Source organism: Saccopteryx bilineata, chromosome 11, assembly GCF_036850765.1.
Source record: "Saccopteryx bilineata isolate mSacBil1 chromosome 11, mSacBil1_pri_phased_curated, whole genome shotgun sequence".
Lineage (NCBI taxonomy): Eukaryota > Metazoa > Chordata > Mammalia > Chiroptera > Emballonuridae > Saccopteryx > Saccopteryx bilineata.
Genome location: NC_089500.1, coordinates 44,437,467 through 44,461,048, shown reverse-complemented (window position 1 = coordinate 44,461,048; position 23,582 = coordinate 44,437,467). Strand labels below are relative to the sequence as shown.

The 23,582-nt window shown below is 46.9% G+C and overlaps 1 protein-coding gene across 1 annotated transcript in view; it reads right to left on the bottom strand.

Annotated features, from left to right (window-relative positions):
- TTC39C (tetratricopeptide repeat domain 39C) overlaps nt 1-22,583 on the bottom strand; it is a 133,561-nt gene extending 110,978 nt beyond the window's left edge. Inside the window, exon 1 of the mRNA XM_066247008.1 lies at nt 22,270-22,583. Within this exon, the coding sequence (XP_066103105.1) occupies nt 22,270-22,430 (161 nt within the window). The 5' untranslated portion in view covers nt 22,431-22,583. The remainder of the gene's footprint in view (nt 1-22,269) is intronic.
- Nucleotides 22,584-23,582: the final 999 nt, after the last annotated feature.

Sequence of the window (23,582 nt, the reverse complement as noted above, 5' to 3'; positions counted from 1 at the left end):
AATTTAAAACACTAGAAACATTAATATTAAAATGCTTTATTTTTTTTGGAAAAAAGATCAAGAATATTTGCACAGTGCTTGCCACCTTCTTGTCATAATTTATGGTGCAGTGAGCAATTTTGAGATGGCTTGGTGACATGTCATACTTCTTACAGGTTTGGATCAGCTTCCAACATTTCAGCCTCTGTGACGGTCTCTGAGAGCCTCTTCAACGGGAAGTTATTTTGCCTGCATCACCTATTCTAGGACATACTCTTTTTCTTACCAACACTTTCCTCCTTTGTGTCCATAAGCTCTCCTTCACTGGGCATCCAGGACTACACATGTAACCCTCTCATATGGTGGCAGGGACAACATTCCCAGGTCAGCTCTTCCTTCTGTAACTCCAGTTACACTTGATTCAAATATCCCTTCCAGCACTGCCTTTTTGTTGTTGTTGCACTTTCATGACTTTGTTGGCCAATTCCCTCTTTCCATTATCAATTTTTGTAAAATATCATGTGGGCCTATCAACTGTGAGGCAACACACGCTGTTTGTGTGGGAAATAAGATGCACAGTGACTAATCACAGGGTAGGCTCTGCAAGAAGTGATGTGATTGGTCACTGACCACGATGTGCATCTGTGACATCTATGGTGATTTGTGGGCTGAAGAGCTAGAAGCCTGGGTACAGTTATCCACAGTTCATACATAGGAGTAACTGAAATTTGAACCGTGTTATTGGGAAACTGGTTATTTAACTAAACTCTGGTAACTGAAATTCCTGCATATTAGAACCAAAGCAAGCGAGTGCTATCTGTGTATAACTATGAACTAATGTAAAAAGCCTAAAGGAAAGGATCGTGATTCTTAGACTCTTCAAGAATCTGAAAGAGGTCCACAGTGGGTAGAGGTCAAAGAATAAGGGAAGGACACAAAAGCATGATAAGGCTCCCAAGTGACATAAACTGGCCAAAGTGTTGGTATTTTAAATGAAGATTAATATAAATTCTAAAGTTGATTTAAAACTAAAGTCGTCATCAATTTGAAGCTGTTCTACTTTTCCATTTTTATACAGACCATCATATGAAAAGCTATGAGCCTATTTTATAGCATGGGCTTCCTTGGCGTGGCAGAGCCCCAGCCTAGGGGGAAAAATGAAATTACTTTAAAATATAAGAAAAAATAAAGTAGTCCACAGTCAAGGGGCAAACCAAACAGATTCTGGCCTTAATCCTGAGGTGGTAGTTGGGGGAGGTGTCTTACTTCATTCACTGTGGTTGCTGTAATAAATGACCACAAACTTGGTGGTTTTAAACGACAGAAATGTATTTTCTCCCTGTGCTGGAGGTCAGAAGGCTGGAAGCAACTTCACTGGGCGCAAATCGTGCGGCAGGCCCTGCTCCCTCTGAGGCCTCTGAGGGGAACCCAGTCACTTCGCTAAGGACGCCAGCGTCCGGTGGCTGCATCACTCCATTCAACGCCAACATCTTCCATCTCATTCTCTGCTCCACTTCAGAGTCTTACCCTCTGTGTGTAACAAATCTCTCTCTCATTCTCTAAAGATCCGTGTGACGGCACCAATTTTACAATCTTAAAATCTTTAACTTAATCATGTTTGCAACCACCCCCCTCCTTTTTTTGGCCATATAAGGCAGTGATTGTCAACCATCATGCCATGGCACACTGGTGTGCCGCAAGAATTTTTAAAACATGCAATACCTGACTTTGAGTCAGTAGGCACTGAACTCTTTTCTCTTAGACTGTCAAATAAAAAAAAAGAAAAGAAATGACACTAGTCAATACAACAATAGCCATCTAGTGTGAATGAACCAAAATTAGACCTATGGTTTTTTGTGTCAGATCGACAAAAATTATATTTTGGCGTGCCACAGAATGTTAGTAATTAGCTTATAATGTGCCATGAGAGGAAAAAGGTTGAAAAGTACAGCTCCAAGGCACCACTCAGAGGTTCCAGGAAGTGAGATGGGGATGTCTTTTGTAGGACTGTTTTTCCGCCTGCCAGAGGCCACGAAAGGGTTCTCAGCAGTGAGGCAATCTAATTAGGCCCACATGTTGAAAAGATCACTGCGGTGGCAGTAGAGGAGCACAGAGGATACAAGGAAGCCAGCTGGACTACTGCACCTGTCCAAGTAAGAGGTGACTGGACTAGGTGGTGGCGGCGGAGAGGAAGAAAGTCAATGTCGATCCTCAGGAGGGAAAACAGGCAGTAACTGCAGGTTAGAGGGAGGGGCTAAGAGGGCCTTCTCGACTTTCGAAGGATATAACCTGTTTCAAGTGGTGCTACCCACTGAGCTTGGGAGCACTTGGAAGAAGACCAGATGTGCTAGAGAGTAGGTAAACAAGTGATGTGCAACATTGCTGGGTAATACCAAATAGGGTTCTTCGAGGGAAAGCAGAGGAAACAGCATGCCCTCTGGGGCCAGGCCCAGCTACTCCACTCATAACCTTTCTAGAATTGGGTTCAGTAAGCCTCCCTTTCTTCACATGCAAAGATAATAATACTCATCCTCAGGGCTGCAGACAGAACTGGCATTAAGGATATAATGAACATGACACAGTGCAGGATAAGAGTAAGCACTGATTACCCACTTGATTACCTCTGTCATTCTCTGCCTGTGCAGTAATGCAAGCAAACCAAGCCTGCTGTATAATTACGAGGCTGTAATACTTCTAACTTTATTCCGATTCCTCCCTGGCTTTGTTAATTATATTCATTTATTGCTAAGGCCTTATGATCATTTAGAGTTACTGATACATTCCGAAAATAACTCTTCAAGCTAAATAAAGTCATTTTTCAACCAGTTTCCCTAATCGTGTCACTGACGTGTATCAAATATCTGCCTAAGTCATCACCATTAGTTCCTTCTCTATCTTAATTTATACAAATAGATAATTGACTCTATTATCTCCATTATAGGCCAACAGCAGATGGAGCCAGCACTAAGAAACTTACAAAGAGATCACGCAAACCACATTTTATCAACTACCTAAAAAAAAGCCTTTCCAACCAATCCTTCAAAAAGGGTTATTTTAAAAGCAAAATGGAGCAACATGTTTTCATTATTTTCTCAACAAGTTATAATAGGGTTCCTTTATTATGTGTGACAATAATCCACAAATCGCATAAATATTTTATTTGAGGAGTAAACACACTCAGCTGTTTATATAAGCAATTCAAACACTAATTTATTTTAGAAAATTATTTACAAATTTTGAGATTTCTCTATTACATGGTTAAAAGGTATTTCGATGTGAAGCTAGAGACTCTTCATAATAAAATTTTACTAAATTAGTTATTAGTAAGTGTTGGGCAAACCAGTGTGTTTAAAGTGGTTGCCCGCTTGCACTCTGCCTGTTGCATGAGCCCAGGGCTGCGCCGTGTGTGTGTGTGTGTGTGTGTGTGTGTGTGTGTAGTCTAGTTAAGTCTGCGGGTACTTTCCCTCAGGGCATGAGGCTGCAAACTGTGGATCGCCTGCCTGCTTGGGAAGGGCCACTGTTTGCTGGAGAAGGGGTGTGAGTCCTGAGACAGATAGGCAAGCGGTTTTCTCGGCCTGCTCGCTCATCTGCCTTTGCGAGTCTCCAATAAATGGAATGGCCCACCATTTTCTGGCTCCCCAGTTCCTTCACTGTCTGCTCGTATCCAACGGGAACCTGCACGGCCATGGCAACCTGGCCCTCCATCTGGCACAGCAAGCTGGGTTCGGATCAGATTGTTATGGAGCCGCCATGACCCTTGAGGGGTGGGGTAGAGGAGTGGTCCTTGCTCTCCAGCATATGGTTCCCCATGGCTCTCCTTTTGTGGACTTTTGGCTGGCTTTTTACAACACTGCAAGAGGAAACTAAGAGCTCTGTGCAAGAAGCTGCCTGAGGTCAAAAGCTACAGGGTGAGCTGCAGACCAAGCACCACCAACAGCAGGAACTGGAGTGAGCACTAGAGGAGGCCAACCAGGTTCAAGAGCTGCAGGCTAAGCACCAATTGCACCTGGAACTGGAATGGTCTCTGGAGAAGGAGTTATGGGTTCGCAAGTTGCAGTTTGCCCTGGAAGCTGAATGTAGGCATGGGCAGTTGGTGGAGAAACAACTGCAGGTTCAAGAGCTTGAGTCTCAGCTTCAGAAGCCAAAACGGTTGCTGAAGGAGCAGCAGCATCCGTGCCAGTGAAGAGGCTTTGAGTCTGTGGGAGCAGGCATTTTCAACTCCTCTTCAGAGGATGAGGAGGCTCGAGCTAAAGGTGCCATCTGTGGGCTCAGAGCCCAGCCAGTGGTCGCCCAGAAGGTAAAAACCCAGCAGCAAAGAGTCCCTCAGGGGCAGCCACAGCCCCCTGCACAAATACTGAAGCACTGTGCAGTCCAGCCTTACACCCTGATGAAGCTGGGGGCACGATTCAGACAGAAGCCCACCAAGGCCCTGGCAGTCTGGTTGCTGCAGCTGTGGGACATCGGGTGTGGATGGCTTCGTGCTCTCCAGAACAGAGAGAGAGAAACTGGATGGTAGGTGTAAGAGAGTCCTGTTAGAGGTTTGGCAGCAGCTTGAGCCAGAGCACAGGTTCCAGTCACTGAAAAAATGGGGTAAGTGGGCAGCCCTGGCAGCTGCCAAAAAATGGCTGGTGCTCAGGTTACACAGTGGCAGGATTAGATGATAGAGACAGCTGAGGGAGAGGAGGACCCCCAAAACTCACTGTTTCAATTTGAGTAAGGGGAAGGCCAAGGGATCCCTTTAACAGAGATGGAAGGGGACTGGAAGCCCCACGTGGAACTGGCCATCCACTGGTCCCCTTCTAATGTACAGCAGGTATTGGCTTTAGAAGGCTATAGGTGCTTTTCTGAAGCAGCTAAGAGAACTGGCAAGGTGCAACAGGCCTTGAATGTGTTTGATCCGCCAGGCCCTGTGAGCTTGCTGAGGGGGTGTGGATGGGGCTTGTGGTAACAGAGCGCTTACGGAAAGGCGCTGAGGTCCGTTAATAAAGAGCTGCATGGCCAGTTGTCTGTAATGGACCTTTACCTTGGTGATTTGCACAGACAGCTGGGCTGTCTATCATGGCCTGATCATTGAGTGGTGGAATGGACTCTTGGACTGCAACCAGAGGGGGGCACTGGCCCCCTTGTTGGATAGATATGCCACTGCTAGACATGTATGAGAGACCTTGATGGGGACGGGGGCGGGGGCACATAGCCAGCTCCAGTGGAGGCCCTCCTGCACAAGGAAGCTGCTCTCATTCAGTTGCAGAGATGAACCAAGGACACTTTATGGTTTCCGCGGACACGGCCCTGGACTATACAGCCTCTCCCACCTACCGATGGGTAGGGGGCTAGAGAAGGACCTCCAGTAAGCGCCTTGGGAAGAGTGCCCAGGGAGACATTGTGAAGGGCATCTTTATAATTATTGTCATTGCATAACTTGTGCTGTTGCTGTAGTCTGTTTATGTAATGTACCTCACTCCTCTCATAGGGACACCTGTCATGTAGAAAGTGAACCGAGCGATCCTAAAGGGGTGGAATGTTGGGAAAACCAGTGTTAGGTCCGCTCACTTGCACTTTGCCTAATGGTTGCAAGAGCACAGGTGTATAGCCTAAGGCTGCAGGTGCTTGCCCTCAGGGCAGCAGACTGCAAATTGCAAACTGCCCGCCTGCTTGGGAGGGGCCATTGTTTGCTACTGTTTGTCGGAGAAAGGGTTCTCCCCCCCAGGGGTCGCCCCCCCATCTCCCCCCATCTGCTTGGCCAGAGAGTCCTGAAAGTGAGAGGGAAGAGGTTTTCCCCGCCTGCTTGCTTGTCCACTGGTGAGAATCTCACATAAACGAAACGGCCCACCATTTTCTGGCTCCACAGTTCCTTTACTGACTGCTCGTATCCAATGGGAACCTGTATGCCCACCAGCCTTACAGTAAGCAATCCCGAACTTCATACAGAACTGTCTCTCTTACCAAGGTACCTGCATTTTCCTTTCGTTTTTTTGGTTGTTTGTTTGTTTTTGTATTTTTCTGAAGCTGGAAACGGGGAGAGACAGTCAGACAGACTCCCGCATGCGCCCGACTGGGATCCACCCGGCACGCCCACCAGGGGCGATGCTCTGCCCCTCCGGGCGTCACTCTGCCATGACCAGAGCCACTCTAGCGCCTGGGGCCATCTTTGCTCCAATGGAGCCTTGGCTGCAGGAGGAGAAGAGAGAGACAGAGAAGAAGGAGGGGGGGTGGAGAAGCAAATGGGCGCTTCTCCTATGTGCCCTGGCCGGGAATCGAACCCAGGTCCCCCGCATGCCAGGCCGACGCTCTACCACTGAGCCAACCGGCCAGGGCCCCTTTCGTTTTTAGTAGAGCATAGGTCAAGAAAGTTTCATTTGTGTTTACTTCATCAGTCATAAGATTCCTTCACTATAAATTTAGACTTGAACAAAATTAGCTGAGATTTTTTCACTTTGAGATAAAACTCAACGTTCTCCTATCAAGAGAAAAGCTCACAATTTCAAGGTAGCCTCAATGACTATCTCTTATAAGCCAAGTCCAGATCCGAGATGCCACACAAGAGCTACAGAAAAACACCCAAATTTTCTCAGTTCTTGCCATTTTTACATTGGCAATTTCTCCCAAACAAGAATTTCTTGCCTGACTAGGTGGTAGCGCAGTGGATGGAGCATCGGCCTGGGAGATGCTGAGGACCTAGATTTAAAACCCCAAGGCCACTGGCTTGAGTGTGGGCTCACCAGATTTGATTGCGGGATCACAGACATGACCCCATGGTCTCTTGAGCAAGGGGTCACTGGCTCAGCTGCAGCCCCCCCCATCATGGCACATATGAGAAAGCAATCAATGAACAACTAAGGTGCCACAACTATGAGCTAATGCTTCTCATCTCTCTCCCTTCCTGTCTGTTTGTCTCTAATTCTCTCTCACTAAAAAAATAAAAATAAATTAAAAAAAATTTTTTCTAACATTCTACCCCAGCAGGTCCAGACACTTGGCTAAACTACGTTCGACAGCCATTTTAAACTTTCCCTTGGCCCTCCTCACTTTTCTTCTGTGCTATTTCAAGAGGCATAATTTCTAGCTCAAATTGTAATTTTGATCATTCAAAATAATAAGTGTCTCATCAATACAGAAATAATCAAGAAACATTCAAATCCGCATGTTTGGCACCTGAAACAAATGGCATTCCAGGTTTCTGAGCAATGAAAGCGATGCAAACCTTGCTACAATATGGAGGAATGTGAGAAGCCCAATTACTTTACCGACTGCAGGCCTACAAAAGCAGCCCCATTCTCACCTCGGATGGTTCGAGAGTCACAAACTTGAACAGCTGATGAAGTCAATGTGCTTCTTTATTTTAAACCCGAATAAAGAAGATGAGCATGTTTTACAGACACAAAGTGATGACGTGTTCCTGCTCCAGAGACCAGTTGACAATACATAACCTGAGATTTTGCAATTCACTGTTCAAACTGTGGCAGAAGCCGCACTGGAAGCCTTGACAGTGTGACTCATTATACCGGGAACAACCCTGCAGAGACCGCGCAGCATGAAGTTTAATGCAAATGCTTCTCAAAACCTAAATTTCCATCATTTAGCAAGTTCAACTTGGATTCAGACACAAAATATCATTTTCCCCTTATTTTCTGTCCTGTGAGAATAGTACCCCCCAAAATATTTTTGTGTGATATAGAAATATTTCAAAACCTATTAATCTGGTGATGGTATTTAATGGGTGAATAATTTACATGAAATAAAACCTAAAGTGCAGTCCCAAAGCAAAAGAATCTATCTGGATGGTAGGAAGGCCAAAGTGGGAAGAGCAGCAAATAATGCCTATTAACCACAGGAACCTGAAGAGATACAGCATGCTCAGACTCCTGCTTTCCAAGGAAAGCCTGACCCCACAAGGAACAGGATGGTGCGATCAAGCGTGTAAGAACAGGTTGGGTTAACAAGAATTGGGATGTGACTGGTGTCATGGTTAAGGGTGGGACCAGGGGAAGCTCTGGATATGTGTGTATGGAGGCATCGTATTAGAGACTGTGTGTGTGTGTGTGTGTGTGTGTGTGTGTGTTTTCTCCAACTAGCTGCTTCTAAGTACAGCAGACCAGAAAATCATGAACATTGTGCCCTATTTTCTTTCATTTTAGAAAAATCACTTTGTGGTCCCCTTGGCTGCATAACTTTGGGGTCACTGTGTCATTGTTTCTGAGGAGCTGGCTCCTTTTGTGTGTATGAGTAATCTACTTAGCAAAAACCTTGCTCACTTCTTGAGAAGGACGTGGACCAGTTTATACCCTAACAGTCAAAGTAAGGAAACTTTGGGTGGCAACCGAACAAACAACACTGCACCTCAGAAGTCAAGTCCCTGAGGCAGAAAGACAGGTCCTGCACCCTAGCTCCCCTCTGAGAAGGAAGAAGGGAAGGGGCCCTACTAGTTGAAGAGGTACAGAACCCATGCTGATAGCCCTTCCTGGAGCTGTCCGGGCGCCAGAGGCAGCCGCTGTGTGACCTAAGGAAAGCCGGTGTTCAGGAGCAGGACCCAGTGGGACCCAGCACTGGAAGAACCTGTGCTCACAGGTAAAATGGAGGCACTGCCATCTCCACCACACTCCTTCAGCAGCAACTGAGCCAGCTGGACAGCCTGTCCCCTTCCTGTCCGCAGGGCCTCCACCCCATGTTGTTCCAGCAGCCCCTAGATTTCAGCTGCGGAAATCAACCTTGTCTTGAACCTCATGCCCTACCCCCAAGTTCAGTGCCTCTCAGTGGAGGCATTCTAGAAGTTCATGGGGCCATCTGGGGGTGACACAATGACAGCAGTGGAATGGGTCAAGGACACAATACATCCTGCCATGTGCAAGACAGACCTGTGCATGGCCCTATCAGAGGTAGTCAATCTTTTTATAAAAACTGCCCACTTTTGCAGTGCTGATCAACCTGGTCCCTAGCGCCCACTAGTGGGCGTTCCAGCTTTCATGGTGGGCGGTAGCGGAGCAACCAAAGGGCGCCGGGATTGGCCCACCATGAAAGCTGAACGCCCAATAGCAGGCAGGGACCAGGTTGACCAGCATGCAAAAGTGGGCGGTTCTTGCCTGACCTGCGGTGGCTCAGTGAGTAAAAGCATCAACTTGGAACACTGAGGTCGCCAGTTCAAAACCCCGGGCTTCCCTGGTCAAGGCACATATGGGAGTTGATGCTTTCTGCTCCTCCCTCTCTTCTTTCTCTCTCTCTGTCTCCTCTCTTTAAAATTAATAAAATCTAAAAATAAATAAAAATAAAAAAATTTTAAAAAGTGGGCGGTTCTTATAAAAAGGTTGATTGACTACCCCTGCATGTCCTGCACAACTTCTGAACATCTGGAAATTCACACGAATGAAAACCTGTTTACCATTATTTAGTTCTAAAACCCACCTCCATTGACAGAGAAGCACAAAATCACTGACACTGTTGAAATATACCCTTTATCAAGATCTGTTCACAAATTTAGAAAAATCATGTCACCAACAGCAACACTGCTTGCGGCATTTGAGTTGCCAACACACCCCAACTACAGTAGCCTAATTTTTAGCTATCACATGCCATGATTTTACAGAGATATCAAAAGCTCCTCTCAATATAGGAAAAGCTAAATAAATTATTGAAGATTCATGAGAAAATTGGACACCAATCACCTTCATTAATAATAAACTTATTTCATTTTTACCACCTAATATTATGAATTCATAATAAACTGAAATTTGTATCACAAAAGTTACATAAAGAAATTATTTGGGGTATGAAACTTGTTTTTCTACCTTACTCTTGATATAACTCTCAAGGGTCACATACCACCCTCCTCCACCCAAACTTCCCTGTAACCTTTTATTTTTTCTTTTCCAATTCATCCTCTAATCCCATGCAGTCAGTAAAGCTGTGGTTTCCAAAGTAGCTGGTTTGTGGAGAGCTTTAAAACGGGAGATCCATACTGAGACAGTCTGTCAGCACACATCCCATGTCTAATGCAGGGAATTAATTATTCCGACACAACCCTGACATAAGTGGCCTGGCTCATTGCAAAAATGTCATGCTTCCTCATTTTCTTCATTTCAACAGTCAGTATTCTGCCTTCACATATTATCCCTACTTCAATGAAGGTTACTTCCCTGCTTTCTCTTTATACAGATAAGTTTAGCCAGTTATTTCATTTTAAAAAGCACCTGCTCTCACTTCTCTCCTATAAAATGGCTTCTGACCTTCTCTTAACTCCAAATTTATTCATTCTACATAGGTGCATGCATCTAACTACTTCATCTTCTGATGAAGGTGTGCTGAGTATTTACATTTTGAAATATATGTATTTTTTATTACAGATTTTTTAAACCTCTTCATAATATTTGAGCGTTCTATTCATGTTTGAACATTGTGTGTATGGGCAGGTCATTTCATCTATCAATTACATCCTAGGATCACAGAAGGGGAATTACAGAATATTTGTTATAGAAAGAAGGTATTAACATGATAAGAGTCAAGAGCCACTGCTCTAGAAACCTTCCCCTCCCAGCCACCAAGTTCTTCCAGAGACCAGTTCTTCCTGAAATTCAGGACAGGGATTTTGGAGTCAGGGAGCTAAATTTTTGCCTTCTCGTGACAGAGAGGCAAATGATACAAGATCATATCATACCACCAGCACCAAGTAGCAGCCCAGAGTCCACGCTCAGCGGCAGCTCTGCTCCCCCCACTGCCCCTCACTGAGCACTGGGCATCCTGAAGCCACCAATGGGAAGAGGCTGATGAGCCAGGCAGGAGCTCTGTTACCTGTTTTGACAGCAGGGTCAATCCAGGAGGCATGCGAGAGCACCTAACTGGGTCAAGAGACCCACCCACAACCCAATACGGTGGTGGTGGGGGTGAGGAATAAAGGCTTTCCGAGCTACTAAGGGGCACTGCTCTCGGGCTGCACTTTTCTGTCCAGCAAATACAGGGGAGTCGATTTGCCCATAATACCTCTTGGATCCCACATTGCTCCAGCAACCTCAGTAAGGCCAGGAACACCTGCTGAGTAAGTCCACCCACCCCTACTATCTCAGCCCTCCCACGCAGACAGGCAGCCATGTAAACCACACCCACACATCACCAGAGCTGGATAAAGAAACAGAAGGATGCTACAGGAGCACTGAGCAGTCACACCACCTTTTCATGGCAATCTGAGCTGCATCTTGAACGACAAGTCAGAACTAGTTAGATGCTGCAAAGTATTCCAGCATGCTAGGGAGGAAGGGACAGGAGGGAGGCAGGCAAGCAGACAGGCGGAACACAGGACATCCGATGCCAAGCCAGTAATGGGGACTTTAAAAAAACTGAGAGCCACCAAGGGTCTAATGCTTGGGCTGACACAGTGCCTGAGGACGGACCTCTTGGATGGTTTGCCAGGTAGCCTCTTAGGGTAGGAGTGTGGTTTGCATATTGCTGGGGGAACTTGCCCCAAAATGGCTTAGCAGCACGGAGGTAAATTTCTCTTACCAGATGTTAGAGAAGAGAGATAGGTAGTGTAGTGGTTAAACACACAGACTATAGAGTTGGACAGCCTGCACTCAAACCCAGCCCTCCCACTCACTGTGAAACCCTGGGCATGTCATTCAATGTTCCTTCTCCCCCATAAAGGAGGAGGCACCAAGAGCCCCGCCCAAAGCTGTGGGAGGGTTAGATGAGGATTAATACACGGGAGCGCTGCTGTGTGGCCTGGCACATAGTAAGCACCACTGTGTTTATTTCAATGTGTGGTAAAGAAATGTCACCTAAACCAATGATTTCACAGACAGTACGCCTTTGGACATGACTGTTAGTGACTCTTTGAGGTAGAGTTTTAATTAAGAAAGCACCACCTCCTTGAAAGATGGAACTGCTTCTCACCTTTGTGTCCTGCACAGGACAGACACTTCCAGGAACCTCGCTGTAATAACAGACTCCTTTCCTGTTAGGCAGCAACTCCCCGTTCAGTGTTCTGAAATCCTTGAGCAAGAAGGACGAGATGGGGAAAGCCACCTCGCTGGGGAAAGTGCGGAGATGGCACGCCATCACCCATCTCAAACATGAAGAAAAGCCTCTACCTCAACCTTCAAATCAAATGTCAGGAAGTCGTGGCTTTCTCTTCTTACAATAAGCAGACTTATGAGTTGTTTTATATAAAAACATGCTTTTGCAATTATGTGGTGTGATGCATGTTAACTAGACTTATTATGATGGTTTCACAATATATACAAATATTAAATCATTAATGCTGGACACCTGACCCTAAAATAATGTTATATGTTGATTATATCTCAGTTTAAAAAAACAAACATGCACACAAAGTCACTTGTTTAGAACTTGGAATGAACTGTCCCTGTAAACAAAAAGGATTTAAGAGGTAACTAGATCAATCCCCAGATAGCCCATAAAGACTTTATTCCATCCCGAACTGGACCTAGTTGAACAGCGTGCTGTGAATTTAGGAAACAGAGTAACAGGTAGAAGAGGTAGAAGAGTCAACTCCAAACCCTTTCATGGGAAAGAGCTGGGACTAAGCAAAGTTTTGAAATAACAGAAATTCGTCTTTGCAACACATTCATCTACTTTTTGTATTTTTTATACTTTCTCTTCCTCCTTGAGTCCTTTTCATTATTAAACCCCTCAAAGTCCCACTACTGTTGTGGGCTAAGTAGGAAGGTTACACCCTGGCGGAGGAGACTAGGGGTGAAAAATAGTATTTTAGGACCTAAAACAGCCCATGCAAAAGATCTAGGCTCCTGAAATAGGACGTTTGGGGTTCTACAGTGGTTTTCTGTGACTAGAACAGAAAGTGCTCCACACTTCAGTATTACTTCTCTCCCCTTTTTCTTATCCTCCTCAAAAGCCCATTTCACTCAGTAGAACTCTCAACTAGAGTAGGCAAAAATGGTGGTTTCACCAAACTACTTGTTAATGCAGCATGCGTGACTCGGAGCACGCAGAATATTTTAAGGGTTCACATCTTTGTGCGTTTCTACACACACATCCTCCTCAGTACAGGGATTCACTTTCTTCTGATAATTTCCTATATATGCTTTCCCACTATGCCATGGCAGTTGCATTTTTAAAAGAATCCCAATTAAGCCAAACGAATCTTTCATGAATATTTAATTGGGGCCTTTTCAGAGAGTGCAATAGATGAAAAAATATATATGAGCCTTTTTCCAAACACACTACTGAGTTAAAAAGAGAATGGGAAAAAGCAACAAATGAGTTTCCTGTCTCCCCTGCCAGTTCCCTTACACCATTTCTGCTTCTCACAGCTTCTGCTTTTCCTGCATTCTGAATCTTCATAGACTGGCAGTGAGAGTGGCCAAATCTGAGTGACCTGCAAGCTTTTTCCTGTCCTCCGACACAGTGACACAGCTTTGGAAGAGGTTCAGACGCCTGCTGGCCCAGGTCTCTTACAAAATTGCCTCTTGAGCTTTTCCAGGGAGAACTACTGTCCGAAGCAGGGGTCCACAAACCTTTTTCAGAGAGTAAACAGTTTAGGCTTTGCAACCCATATGGTCTGTCATAGCTATTCATTTCTGCTGTTGTACTGCACAAGCAGCCACAGAAAATACACAACTAAATGGTGTGGCTGCATCCAAGTAAAACTTTATTTTAAAAAACAGCAGGCTAGCCCTGGCTGGTTGGCTCAGTGGTACAGCGTCAGCCTGGCGTGCAGAGGTCCCGGGTTCGATTCCCGGCCAGGGCACACAGGAGAAGCGCCCATCTGCTTCTCCACCCCTCCCCCTCTCCTTCCTCTCTGTCTCTCTCTCTCCCCCTCCCGCAGCGAGGCTCCATTGGAGAAGGGATGGCCCGGGCGCTGGGGATGGCTCCATGGCCTCTGCCCCAGGCGCTAGAGTGGCTCTAGTCGCAACAGAGCGACGCCCCCGGATGGGCAGAGCATCGCCCCCTGGTGAGCATGCCGGGTGGATCCCGGTCGGGCGCATGCAAGAGTCTGTCTGACTGCCTCCCTGTTTCCAGCTTCAGAAAAAGTACAAAAAAAAAAAAAAAAAAAAAACCCAGCAGGCTGAATTTGGCCCGCAGACCACAGTTTACAATTCCTGGGCTACACTGCGCCACCCATACGGTAAGTCTGGTTCCATAACTGACCCGCTCACAGATAAGGGCACGTGTCATATGGCTTTGTTGTACGTACCATAAACTGTGCTAAAGAATTTAGGATCCATATATGTATTCATTTTAAATGTACACATATTAGTATGAATTTTTCTTGCTTTTTAAAATACATATTTGCCATTTCGATAACTTAAAATGGAAAGGAAAAATATCACAATTCATACTAACAACCATGTCCTAATTCTGTATCATATTCATACAATTTCTCCTCAAGAAACATTCATTATAACCACTTTTAGCTGACAACGACAAAATATGACTTTATTAATAATATCCGCAGGCAGAAATCGTTGGTAATGTTGGCAAGAGTAAGAATCAGAGATGTTTTAAGGTTCGACAGAATGGCAGGAGCGAAGGCAGGAGACGGAGACGTGACCTCCAGGGCAGAGGGGGAACCAACATCAAGCCTGTGGCAACAGGAACTGCACAGCTCTTTCCGGCCAGGAGCTCCAAATGTCCCGCCTTCCTCATAGCTCAGTATGCGTCATCTCTATTGACAGTGCACTAATTAAAATATATAACACAGTATATCAAACCAAAAAGAGAAAAAGAGCGATATTATTAGAACCCTGAGGCCCCAAGTTAATTACAGACAGGAGGGCCACACTGTGAGGGACAATGGTCCTCATAAAGCATGAATTCACCAAATACCTACAGGCAAAGTAACCCTGAAAAGCAGCGGCGACTCACAGTAAACACGACAAACCTTCTGGCTCTCAGAAAATAAAGGCAGAACGAACCATCAAACAGGGCAACCTCATGGATTGATCAACTTGCAAGTCTCACCCCTCATCTCCAAATGCCATTTCACATTTTCATGTGGGATTCTCATTGTTTACTCTCCTAGATTTCATTTCCACTCCACCACCTCTCACATCCCTTTCCTCCTCTTCCTCAGCCCTCCCAATTCCTTCCAATTAAACTCTCACTTTTACCCCACTACAATGCTCAACTGGGCTACAAGCTGCTTCTCTATGCTGCTGCCTACAGGACATGGATATGTCTCCCAGCCTCCATGCACTGCAACACCTAAAAATCTAGTGCTTGTCTGTGCCCATAACCACAGCCTACCTCATCCTGGAGCTGCGTACCTAAGGGTCTGAGTGTGTGTCACACGTGAAAACATCAGTTAAGAGAGAGAGAGAGAGTGTGTGTGTAGGAGGAGGGTCAACATTGCGAGGTTAGAGCACTGAGCTCTACAACCAAGACCAGCAATTTGGTTTTGGGTGGTATCAGGGGCTGATAAAGGTACATCCTTGGGCCCAAAGTAGAAAGGCTCCAAAGTAACACCAATCTGTCCCAACCGCTGGGAACATATTGCCAAGTGCATGACGGTGATTTACCATCAACAACCTACTAAATTATTACTGTAATTACAAAGAACATGGCAGGAATGTTTTGACATCCCAACTATGGCATGTTTTATATCTCAAAAGAAAGCCTCCATAACGCATATATTTATTTCGATAGTATGGTGCCTTAATTATACAAGCCAGACTTTTCACTAATTCAGAATGGCCTTAATGATAACCTGTTTCTATGAAGTAACCATTTCTCATTAGATAGTTGTTGATGAAATTTTTATCATGCTAGTATAGTAATGTGGCATGAAAAAAGAAAACTGTCTTCCTTTAATAAAAAATGTTACTGTAACTCTAGATACAAAATGTTTCTATTGGTAAACTTTAACAATAAGATTCCGGAAGATTTACTAGTATGGGAAGAGTGGTTGTGACGAAACAATCCTAGGAAAGGAGAAAACCCATTGCTCTCTGTAAAACCAATATCCACAGCCACCATCACAGCTGCCTGGCCCATGCAGGTTCGCATTTGATTCAGACAGACGATAATGAAACAACAGAGCCAAGAACTGGTGGGCCATTAGCTTTAATCCTAGCTTGCCCCTGGTGGGCAAGAAATACACACAGTGGAAAAACACTTCTCTTTCCATTCAGGGCTCCCAAAGCCACTAACTTATCCGAGTTTCCTAGAATCAAAGGTTTCTAGCTCACCAGAATTATTCACCTCTGTTCCCCATCTCCTTCTCTCTGCACAAACTGCACAAACTGGCTTCTCCTTCAGCACTCCACCATCTTGGTTGCGTCTCCTTTCTTCCACATAGCCTTTCTCTGCTCTCCTCTCTAATGCTAATCTCAGGAACTGAGTTATACACTATAAAATGGGGCTCCCAGTCTGCCTCATTTTATAGTGTATAAGTCAAAACCTTTAACCCAATATACAAACAAGTCTCTGATACAAAGTCACTTATCTGAGGCATAATGATATTCCTCATGAGCAGGGGTCCCCAAACTACGGCCCGCGGGCCGCATGCGGCCCCCTGAGGCCATTTATCCGGCCCCTGCCGCACTTCCAGAAGGGGCACCTCTTTCATTGGTGGTCAGTGAGAGGAGCACATTAACCATCTCATTAGCCAAAAGCAGGCTCATAGTTCCCATTGAAATACTGGTCAGTTTGTTGATTTAAATTTACTTGTTATTTTAAATATTGTATTTGTTCCCATTTTGTTTTTTTACTTTAAAATAAGACATGTGCAGTGTGCATAGGGATTTGTTCATAGTTTTTTTTTATAGTCCGGCCCTCCAACGGTCTGAGGAATAGTGAACTGGCCCCCTGTGTAAAATGTTTGGGGACCCCTGCTCATGAGAATGCTCCACCCCAGGGTGGGAAAAGCTTAGTCTTAAAACTAACTAAGCCTTAGGCTATAGTGACTTTGCCAGTTTACAGCCTGTCTCCAACACCCAAAGCAAGCAAATATATATGTCATATTTACAAACTTCTTTGACCAAACACTCTCCCTCCTGTGAACTGAGCTAGGGGTGTTCCTCAAACATTGCTGATGAAGTAAGTCCCTGCTGAGTTCTGCTGCAGGCCATTCTATTTTGGAACAGGAAGAGAAGTTTCTAATATGTAACAGGATGTAAATCTTTCAAATGCAAATATATGAGGCTAACTTTAAATATAAAAGCAACCTTCATGCAGGATGTTGTCTCTTCTACTCAAACTATACTATCAAGAAGAGAGCAGTCCTGGCCGCTGGCTCAGTGGATAGAGCACTGGCCCAGCATATGGATGTCCAGGTTCAACTGCTGGTCAGGCACACAGAAGTGACTGTCTGCTTCTCTCCTCCACCCTCACCTACTTCTCTCCCCCCTCCCCTCCCGCCTCTCTCAGCCAGTGGCTCAACTGGTTCAGGAGTGTCACCCCCAGGAACTGAGGATGGCTCCTTGGTCCAAGCATCAGCTTTAGGTACACTAAAAATAGCTGGTTTGAGCATTGGCCCCAGGCAGGGCTTGCCAAGTGGATCCTGGTCAGGGTGCATGCGGGACTCTGTCTCACTAGCTTCCCTCCTCTCACTTAAAACAGCATAATAATTATAGGGAAGGCATCAAATACAAAAGCTGACTAATGTTTATTGAGTTCTTACACTGTGCCAGCTACCATGAATTAGGTATTTAATTCTAACAACCACACTATGATGTGGGCTATTCCCATTCTGTAGATAAGGAAGCAAATTGAGAAACCCAAGTTGGCCCCTACAAAAGCTGCAAAACTAGGGTTGCAAGCCTGATTGCAGGAAAGCCAATAGGAGGTTGCTATCACAGGCCACCCCTAAAAAAAGTATAAGCTGCCAAAAAATAAGGTCGCAGGGCAAATTACAAAACCTAATCAACTTAGTGAGATTGGTAGAATGGTATAATGAAAAGAACCTTGATTTAAAACTGAAATGCTTATGTCCTGGTCCATATTAAATATGGAGACTTGAGGCCTTTGCTATAGAATTGTCATGATAAAATACAGAGTTGTCACTAGAGTGCTGAGAATATAAGGAAAGGTGCCTAGCACTGCACTTGACAGAGAACAGCAATACTTTGTCACCTTATCTTCAGTTCCCATTTCAAAACATAAGCTGACAAATACAGTATAGGGAATATAGTCAATATTGTAATAACTATGCATGGTGTCAGATGGGTACTAGACTTAGGGTGATCACTGTGTAAGACATATAATTGTCCAATCTCTATGTTGTACACTGTTGGGCAGATAAAATATATTATGCTCACTTTGTTAAAGATGGCACTGCCCACGTGGAAGCCCGTCGCCCAATGATGCTTGGGATAGGGTATGATTATGTTAATATGTTTTGGGAGAGGGCTTTTGCGCCAAAAGATTTTAAAAGGAAGAGAGATCACATTGTTCTGGAAGAAGAGTGATTATGTTCTAGGACAGTGGTAGTCAACCTGGTCCCTGCCACCAATTAGTGGGCGTTCCAGCTTTTATGGTGGGTGGTAGTGGAGCAACCAAATGGCACGGCAATGGGCCCACCCTAAAAACTGGAACGCCCACTAGTGGGCGGGAGGGACCAGGTTGACCAGCACTGCAAAAGTGGGCGGTTTTTATAAAACAGTTTGCCATCACGGTCCATAGCTGTCTTTTTGGGGGCCGCAGGCTGGCTGACTTTTACAGCCATGCGTGAGGAAACCAAGAGCTCTGTGGAAGAGGCTGCCTAGGACCTGCAAACCAAGCAGTGGAAGGAGCTGGATTAAATGTGGGAGAAAGAGATGCCGACCCTGGAGCTGAAGCAAGCACCAGAGGCTGATCAGATTTGCGAGATTCACCTGGAAATGGAGCAGCCACTGGAAAAGGAATCACAGGTTCGTGAGTTGCCGCTTACCCTGGATGTTGTGAAGAGCCAGCAGCAGCAGGAGGCCAGGGCTGGAGTTGCAAGGCTTGCAGAGCAGAAGGCAGCAGTGGCCTGGAGCTCAAGCCCGGCCGTACAAGCTTATGTTTTTAGTTCACCTTTGGAGGATGAGGGGAATCAGTCTGGAGTTGTGATCCGCAGTCTCCAGAAGGTGAAAGCCCAGTAGCAAGGAGTACCTTCTACGCCTCTGGTAAATCTACGATTTTGGGACATAGGGGTGAATGCCATCATGCTCTCCAGAGCAGAGATGGAAATGCTGACTGCCATTGCCACGTGCTCCTCTTTAGGACAGTGTAAGACCTTCCAGGATGGCAGGAATGGGGTGGCTGAGTCCCCATGTGCATGGACTGATTCCTGGACTGTGACCGGAGTGAGCACTGGCTCCTTTGTTGGATGGACTTATGGATTTTGGACAATGTGAAATGCCCTGATGGGGGCGGCTTTGCTGGAGGCCCTTCCCTTGTCCCGGGAAGCTTTTCCCATGGCTAGAAAGAAGGCCGAGGACATTTTGTGCTTTTTTTTTTTTTTTTTTTTCCTTTTTTCATTTTTCTGAAGCTGGAAACAGGGAGAGACAGTCAGACAGACTCCCGCATGCGCCCGACCGGGATCCACCCGGCACGCCCACCAAGGGCGACGCTCTGCCCACCAGGGGGCGATGCTCTGCCCATCCTGGGCGTCGCCATGTTGCGACCAGAGCCACTCTAGCGCCTGGGGCAGAGGCCACAGAGCCATCCCCAGCGCCCAGGCCATCTTTGCTCCAATGGAGCCTTGGCTGCGGGAGGGGAAGAGAGAGACAGAGAGGAAAGCGCGGCGGAGGGGTGGAGAAGCAAATGGGCGCTTCTCCTGTGTGCCCTGGCCGGGAATCGAACCCGGGTCCTCCACACGCTAGGCCGACGCTCTACCGCTGAGCCAACCGGCCAGGGCCACATTTTGTGCTTTTGGCAAAGTGCTCAGAAACTGGTGACATGTACCTTTGTAATTGTTGAAACTGTATGATTTGTCATGTATTTGTAATTTGTGTAATGTGCCTAATTTCCTTGCACAGGGATGCCGGTGGTGTAGATTGTGGGCAGTAAAGTGAGCATAGGGGTGGATTGTTGGGCAGATAAAATATATTATGCTCACTTTGTTAAAGATGGTGCTGCCCATGTGGAACCCCGTCACCCAGGTGATTGCTTGGGATGGGCGTGGTTATGTTAATGTGTTGGGGGGGGGCTTTCGTGCCAAAAGGTTTGAAAAGGAAGAGAGATCACTTGTTCCGAGAGTAGAGTGATTATGTTCTAGGAGGAGCCCGTACTGTAGGAGAGCAGAGTAAGGCCATGTGGAGGAGAGGAGAAGCAGCCAAGATGGCAGAATGCTGAAGGAGAAGCCAATTTGTGCAGATAGGAGATGGGGAACAGAGGTGAATAAGGCTAGTAGTAAGCTAGAAACCTTTGATTCTAGGAAACTCGGATAAGTCAGTAGCTTTGTGAGCACTGAATGAGTGGGTTTTGGAGCCCAGTGTGTGTATTTCTTGCACGCCGGCTGCAAGCTAGGATTAAAGATGATGGCCCACCAGTTCTTGCTCCGTTATTTCATTACCGTCTGTCTGAATCAAATGCGAACCTGCATTGGCCAGGCGGCTATGATGGTGGCCGTGGCTACTGGCTTTCCATTCACCTAATACATGTCAACTCTAATCGAAAAATAAAATATAAGCAGATAGCTCCTATCTATAAAATATGAAACCTCCTTGCACACCTTCCCCCTCCATCACCCAAATAGACTCTCCCACAGAGAAACATCTTTCAAGGTGTATCTCTCTGCTGTTGCCATGAGAGAAGTTTTCCTATAACTATGTGCCCTCTATTACCATTGCATAAAATTGTACAGATAAAATGTAACAGCAAACAGTGCTATTTCATGCTTTCAGTTTACAGAAACAAGGGAGTAATAATTAAGTACTTTACTAAATAAAGCAGTTTAGGGAAAAAAAGTGATTAAAAAATTAAGTAGCAAGTATGGAAACATGCAAACACTATCTTGATCAGCAACTAAAGAGTCAACTCGACTAAGGCCTCTCATACAACATAAACTGGTAGTCTAGACCGAGCACAGTATATGAAACATTCAGATGTTCTTTTTTTCATGACATATATTCTCAGAAGACTAAAAAACTTTACAAGAAAGACTATTCTCCATGAGCAGCCTCGATAAAACTCTGGCTTGAAATGAGACTACATGCTTTAAAAATAAAAGAGTCTGAGTCAAGCTGAAAGTTTCCATTTTCAGGTTTGAAAACACCCATTTGCATTAGTGAAAAGTTTATGATTGTGAGGCTTTGCTATTAAGACTGTGGAAGCTCCAACCGGTAAAAACCACCATTCTAGGAGGTCTGAAATCATCAGGAGCCTGCCTCTCATCCCCTTTCCTCGCATTTTCTCTCAGTCACACCTGTACATCTTTCCTCCCATTCCTACCACACCACCGACCTAAAACATTTACAGGGAAGCAGCTCATCAACATCCTTGAGTCTTGTCAACATTCAAAGGGCAAATCATAAACTTGCTTCCTAAACCAGAAAGCAGATGCCTCTCGTCCCCAATGAAAGTGAAGGCGCCTCCCACACTCAGGAGAAAGCTACCAGGTTTCAGTTCTTTCCTTAGTTTCTTTAAAAGACGAATAAAAAATAATTAACACACGTGTTCTTCGCTCCAGTCTTACATATATTTAAAATCCTTGTAAGTTAAGAGAATTTCATAACAAATAATACTCGCTTGAAACGCATTAGGCACTCATTTCAAGGCTGAGATTTACAAGACAGGCAGAGAGAGGTGAGCGAGCGGAGTTTGGTTGAGTTTTTTTTCATTCCTTCATGGCAAGGCATGCACGTGTTTGCAAACAATAAAAGCATTTGAAATGCATAATGATGCAAAGTGACGCGAGGCACAAGAAAAGAGGCAACATGCAGCTGGTTGTGCTCCGTGCCACAAAGGCTGCTCCGGCAGCAAGCGAGCGGCGAGCCGGAGTCACAACACCGCAAGTCCAAGGCTCACTGCTGCCTCAAATTGCATCCGGTCGCAGGTCCCAACGCAAAGGGCTCCGGCGGCTGGAGGGCAACCGCGATAGAGAAGCTGATAAACACTGGGCGCCCCTATTGGAGGGCTAGACCCGGGATCAAGTGAAGGGAGCCCGGGGAGGGCGCACGCCGGGTCCCGGGGAGAGAGCGAGAGAGAAAGAGAGAGGACGGCGGAGTGGGGGTGGAAAGGGGCAATATGGCAAAGGCGCAGAAACCGGCTGCAGCTCAGGCCGAGGGAGACGACAAGGGGACCGGGACCAGGGATTAGTGACCAACCGGGGGGGGGGGGGGGAGGACAGCCGCAGACTGAAGCTCATTAAGACCGACCCGCGGGGCGCGGGGCCGGGCCAGGGGAGCAGGGCGCGTCGGTCACCTGTATTGTTTGAAAAGCTGGTCCGACTCCCTAAAGCCGTTGTTGAGCAGCATGTTGATGCCGGCCAGGGCCAGCTCCGCGTCCTGCAGGGGCGCCGCAGCCGCCGCGGCCGAGTCTTCGTCGTCCCGCCGCCGCGGGCGCTGCTGCTCGGAGCCGGCCATGGGCGCACGAGGCTCTGCGCAGGGCCGAGGCGAGGTGGAGCAGCTGGGGCGGCCCCGCGCGCATCCGGGCCCGGCTCTACCTGCCAGGAGCGCCGCGGAGCGGGGGCCGGGGCCGGGGCCGGGCCGGGAGGCGGAGGCGGGGAGGGGCGGGGCGCGGCGGAGAGGGAGGAGCCGGTCAGTGCGGCGCGGCGGGGTACGTGGGTGTCCGGGCCGCCGCCTCCCGCCGCCCTGGGGGGATTACTCAGCAGCGCCCGCCGCACTCCCGTTCGCCCCGAGACGCGCGGCTCGCGCCGGCACTGGAGCCGAATCTGTTTCCGGGTGTCTCTAACCGCGCGGAGTCAGGGACCGAGTGGCCGCCGCCCCCGCTTCCTGCAGCCCCGGTGCGCCGGCCCGCATTCCCACACCGCCCCTCGCCCGGCTCTCGGGGGCTAACGCGCCGAGCCTGCTTGGACACCCATGAGGCCCCCAGGCCCGGACCTTGCCCCCTCCTACACTAGAGCCGGACCTCGGGGTCTCAAGAAAGCCGGATAGAACAAGTGGGTTTGAAAAGGGGACGAGGAACGCCGCCTGAGTCGCAGCGAGAACGCGTGGCGGGAGACTACGGAGCCGCATCTTAGCGCGAGCACCACATCGGAAACTCCTCAAGCCAACGCCCGCGACCCCCAAATTTATCTGGTTCCTCGGGCCGCCCACCAGCCCGTGACAGCCAATCCCACGGAGGTGGGCGGTGGGGGCGGGGTCCCACTGTCACCCCGGCGGAACCGCGGCCCAGAGCCCGGTGCTGAGGAACCTGAAACGGGCACGGGACGGGAGGGTAGTAGAGGGAGGGGGCTCCTGTATCCCAGCACCCACCCCTCTGGTCCGACACTACCGTTTGTGCGATGGGACTAGAAGACTAAATCGAAGCCCATAGGACCTATACCTAAATATGTAAAAGTTATAAAATAAGCTGTTCAAGTGCATATTCTACTTTCCACACTTATACTGCCATACTAATACTACCATACTAATGATACAGAAGAGTAAGTGTGCGTGTTTTTTTATTTTTTTATTTTATTTTTTTTTTAGAGAGGAGAGAGAGAGAGAGAGAGAGGGAGAGAGAAGGGGGGAGGAGCTGGAAGCATCAACTCCCATCTGTGCCTTGACCAGGCA